This window comes from Chanodichthys erythropterus, chromosome 8 (assembly GCF_024489055.1).
Source record: "Chanodichthys erythropterus isolate Z2021 chromosome 8, ASM2448905v1, whole genome shotgun sequence".
Lineage (NCBI taxonomy): Eukaryota > Metazoa > Chordata > Actinopteri > Cypriniformes > Xenocyprididae > Chanodichthys > Chanodichthys erythropterus.
The window spans coordinates 1,812,699-1,817,698 of record NC_090228.1 but is presented as its reverse complement, the minus strand read 5'-3'; the positions used below and the strand labels follow the sequence as shown (position 1 = coordinate 1,817,698).

The window sequence follows — 5,000 nt, the reverse complement described above, 5'->3', positions numbered from 1 at the left end:
CACCCACACCGCTCTATATCACCCTATACAGCTCTATATCACCCACACAGCTCTATATCACCCTATATAGCTCTATATCACCCACACCGCTCTATATCACCCTATACTGCTCTATATCACCCACACCGCTCTATATCACCCTATACTGCTCTATATAACCCTTGACAGCTCTATATCACTCTATACTGCTCTATATAACCCTACACAGCTCTATATCACCCTATACTGCTCTATATAACCCTACACAGCTCTATATCACCCTATACTGCTCTATATAACCCTATACTGCTCTATATAACCCTACACAGCTCTATATAACCCTACACAGCTCTATATCACTCTATACTGCTCTATATAACCCTACACAGCTCTATATCACCCTATACTGCTCTATATAACCCTACACAGCTCTATATCACCCTATACTGCTCTATATAACCCTACACAGCTCTATATAACCCTACACAGCTCTATATCACCCTATACTGCTCTATATCACCCACACCGCTCTATTTCATCCTATACAGCTCTATATCACCCACACCGCTCTATATCACCCTATACAGCTCTATATCACCCACACCGCTCTATATCACCCTATACAGCTCTATATCACCCACACAGCTCTATATCACCCTATATAGCTCTATATCACCCACACCGCTCTATATCACCCTATACTGCTCTATATCACCCACACCGCTCTATATCACCCTATACTGCTCTATATAACCCTACACAGCTCTATATCACTCTATACTGCTCTATATAACCCTACACAGCTCTATATCACTCTATACTGCTCTATATAACCCTACACAGCTCTTTATCACCCTATACAGCTCTATATCACCCTGTACTGCTCTATATCACCCTATACTGCTCTATATAACCCTACACAGCTCTTTATCACCCTATACAGCTCTATATCACCCTATACTGCTCTATATCACCCTATACTGCTCTATATAACCCTACACAGCTCTATATCACCCTATACTGCTCTATATAACCCTACACAGCTCTATATAACCCTACACAGCTCTATATCACCCTATACTGCTCTATATCACCCACACCGCTCTATTTCACCCTATACAGCTCTATATCACCCACACCGCTCTATATCACCCTATACAGCTCTATATCACCCACACCGCTCTATATCACCCTATACAGCTCTATATCACCCACACAGCTCTATATCACCCTATATAGCTCTATATCACCCACACAGCTCTATATCACCCTATATAGCTCTATATCACCCACACCGCTCTATATCACCCTATACTGCTCTATATAACCCTTGACAGCTCTATATCACTCTATACTGCTCTATATAACCCTACACAGCTCTATATCACCCTATACTGCTCTATATAACCCTACACAGCTCTATATCACCCTATACTGCTCTATATAACCCTACACAGCTCTATATAACCCTACACAGCTCTATATCACTCTATACTGCTCTATATAACCCTACACAGCTCTATATCACCCTATACTGCTCTATATAACCCTACACAGCTCTATATCACTCTATACTGCTCTATATAACCCTACACAGCTCTATATCACCCTATACTGCTCTATATAACCCTACACAGCTCTATATCACCCTATACTGCTCTATATAACCCTACACAGCTCTATATAACCCTACACAGCTCTATATCACCCTATACTGCTCTATATCACCCACACCGCTCTATTTCACCCTATACAGCTCTATATCACCCACACCGCTCTATATCACCCTATACAGCTCTATATCACCCACACCGCTCTATATCACCCTATACAGCTCTATATCACCCACACAGCTCTATATCACCCTATATAGCTCTATATCACCCACACCGCTCTATATCACCCTATACTGCTCTATATCACCCACACCGCTCTATATCACCCTATACTGCTCTATATAACCCTACACAGCTCTATATCACTCTATACTGCTCTATATAACCCTACACAGCTCTATATCACTCTATACTGCTCTATATAACCCTACACAGCTCTTTATCACCCTATACAGCTCTATATCACCCTGTACTGCTCTATATCACCCTATACTGCTCTATATAACCCTACACAGCTCTTTATCACCCTATACAGCTCTATATCACCCTATACTGCTCTATATCACCCTATACTGCTCTATATAACCCTACACAGCTCTTTATCACCCTATACAGCTCTATATCACCCTATACTGCTCTATATAACCCTATACAGCTCTATATCACCCTATACAGCTCTATATCACCCTGTACTGCTCTATATCACCCTATACTGCTCTATATAACCCTACACAGCTCTTTATCACCCTATACAGCTCTATATCACCCTATACTGCTCTATATCACCCTATACTGCTCTATATAACCCTACACAGCTCTATATCACTCTATACTGCTCTATATAACCCTACACAGCTCTATATCACCCTATACTGCTCTATATAACCCTACACAGCTCTATATCACTCTATACTGCTCTATATAACCCTACACAGCTCTTTATCACCCTATACAGCTCTATATCACCCACACCACTCTATATCACCCTATACTGCTCTATATCACCCTACACAGCTCTATATCACCCTATACTGCTCTGTATCATCCCATACTTCTCTATATAACCCCCCCTACTGCTCTATAACACCCAATACTGCTCTATATCACCCTATACTTCTATATATCTACCAATACTGCTGTATATCACCCCATACTTCTCTGTCCCCCACACCGCTCTGTATTGCCCCATACTGATCTATATCACTACAAACAATCTGCATTTTCCCATATTTCTCTATATCACCCCAGGTTGATTTAAAATTCCCCTCGCTGCTCTATATTACCTCTCAGTGTGCTATATTTTTCACTATACTATATTTCCTCACACTGCTCTATAGTATCTAGTATAGCAACCCCATTGCTCTGTAGAACCCCTCACTGTATTTTATCACCTTATGCAGCTCTGTATCCACCCACACACACACACACACAGTTTCTCTCTCATACATAACTGTAAGGTGCAGTATGAAACTGTGTGTGCTCCTACTTTGACAGGTAAGAAAGAGCGTAAATCGGACTGTGGCGAGTGGCAGTGGAGCGTGTGTGTGGCTAATGAGGGTGACTGCGGCCTGGGCACCAGAGAGGGCACACGCACCGGCACTGACTGCAAACAGACCATCAAAACCCAGCGCTGCAAAATCCCCTGCAACTGGAAAAAGCAGTTTGGAGGTGAGAAGCCACACACACACAGGGCTCAGGGTAAATAAGCCTGTGTTGTGGAGTAACAAGATGGAGATTCTTGCACAATTCTGTCCTCAGAAATGACACGACTGCAGTGAGAGCCAGAAACAACCTGGCAGAAGTGTGTGTGTGTGTGTGTGTGTGTATGAGAGAGAGCATATGCCACCTTCCCTCGGGATTTGTAGGTATGCACATAAACTATCAACAAACACTGAAACTGTGGGGTGTTTCTCTAAGAAGTCTCTCTCTGGGAACGTGTAAGACAGTCTCGCTCTGAAAGAACATCAGAAATCACAGACTTAATAAAACATGATCACACTAAATGTTGAGTGATGAATCCTCTGTGTATTTCTGTGTAGTTCAGCAGCCGTGTCAGTGTGGTTTAGTGTTGAAATGCTGATGTCTTGTGCAGAATTTATTCTCCTGAGCTGTTTCACGCCGGCCTCGTTTCTGAGGGTCTTGTTTCAGGACAGCGGCCATTCAGCCCGAGGGCTGCTGCATGTAATTACATTCTCTCTGCCTTTAAATATGTCATTAGAGACAATTTTGTGCTTGATTGAAGCAGTTTAACCCCCATCCATTCTGCCACAGACTGAGAGAAATCGCTCCAACATATGGACTGAAAGAATGAAAGATGAAATGAGACAAGAGATAAAATGAAGGAATGAGAGCATAGACCAGGGTTTCGCAATTGGTTTTACTTCAGGACCAGATTTTACATTAGACATCAAAAGCCGAGCCCAACACAGTCCCTAAATTATTTATGGTTTGAAATTGCATTTCGATGGCCTCGTGCTTTCGGCAGCAACACCAACCTCGTTGCGAGTGAACCTGTATTTAATATAGTCTGGGTTGTGTTTTCTTTTCCCTTGTGAAGTTTGCAACCCATTTTACTTCCATATTCTGATGTATTTCCAAGTGAAACAGGATATCCAACAAGAAAAAATTTGGTTTTAAACTTGGAGTTATGGCATGCATGGTGCAAAGTTTCTCTGTGTGACAGATGGTTGAAAAATAAGAGGGACTGAAAACGTTTAGACAAACTTTTATTTCTTCAGTATAACATGCACTGATGAATCTTGCACAATAAGACCCAGGAACGTGTATTGAGACAAGAAATTTATATTTCATATTTGCTTGTTTTGCATTTATAATGCAGCTTCTGTTGCAGATGATTATATTGCACGTGAACTCACCGAAATAAAGTTGTGGATTTTGTCTTGGGCAGGTGAGTGCAAGTATGATTTCCAGGCATGGGGGGAGTGTGATTCGACCACGGGAATGAAGACGCGCATCGGTGTGCTGAAGCGAGCGCTGATGGACGCTAACTGTCCAAACACCGTTAGCGCCACCAAACCCTGCGGCAAACCCAAGACCAAGATACAAGGTACAAGAACTTACGTAAAGATGTGCTAAACAATGTGCTCAAATTAAATAAACCAGAAGCAATATCAAATGGTTTGATTGGACTGCAAAAAAAAACATTTTTACATTAAACATGTTTTCCAAAAAAACCTTCACTTCTTTTTGACTGAAGAAAGAAAGACATGAACATCTTGGACATGGAGGAGAGTAAATTATCAGGAAATTTTAATCCTGAAGTGAACTAATCCTTTAAGGCAAAACATCACAGGGGAATAGGGTAAAATTTTAGTCACTATACTTCCCTAGTTAATTAATCACAGTACACAGGAAGACAATTGTTTTTATTAAGTTTTCTGCAGT

The 5,000-nt window shown here is 41.5% G+C and overlaps 1 protein-coding gene across 2 annotated transcripts in view; it reads left to right on the top strand.

The window, feature by feature from the left end:
* ptn (pleiotrophin) overlaps positions 1-5,000 on the top strand; it is a 46,127-nt gene that overhangs the window by 34,695 nt on the left and 6,432 nt on the right. For both annotated transcript variants that reach the window (XM_067391372.1, XM_067391371.1), the window contains exons 3-4: positions 3,090-3,263; positions 4,504-4,662. In XM_067391372.1, the coding sequence (XP_067247473.1) occupies positions 3,090-3,263; positions 4,504-4,662 (333 nt within the window). The remainder of the gene's footprint in view (positions 1-3,089; positions 3,264-4,503; positions 4,663-5,000) is intronic.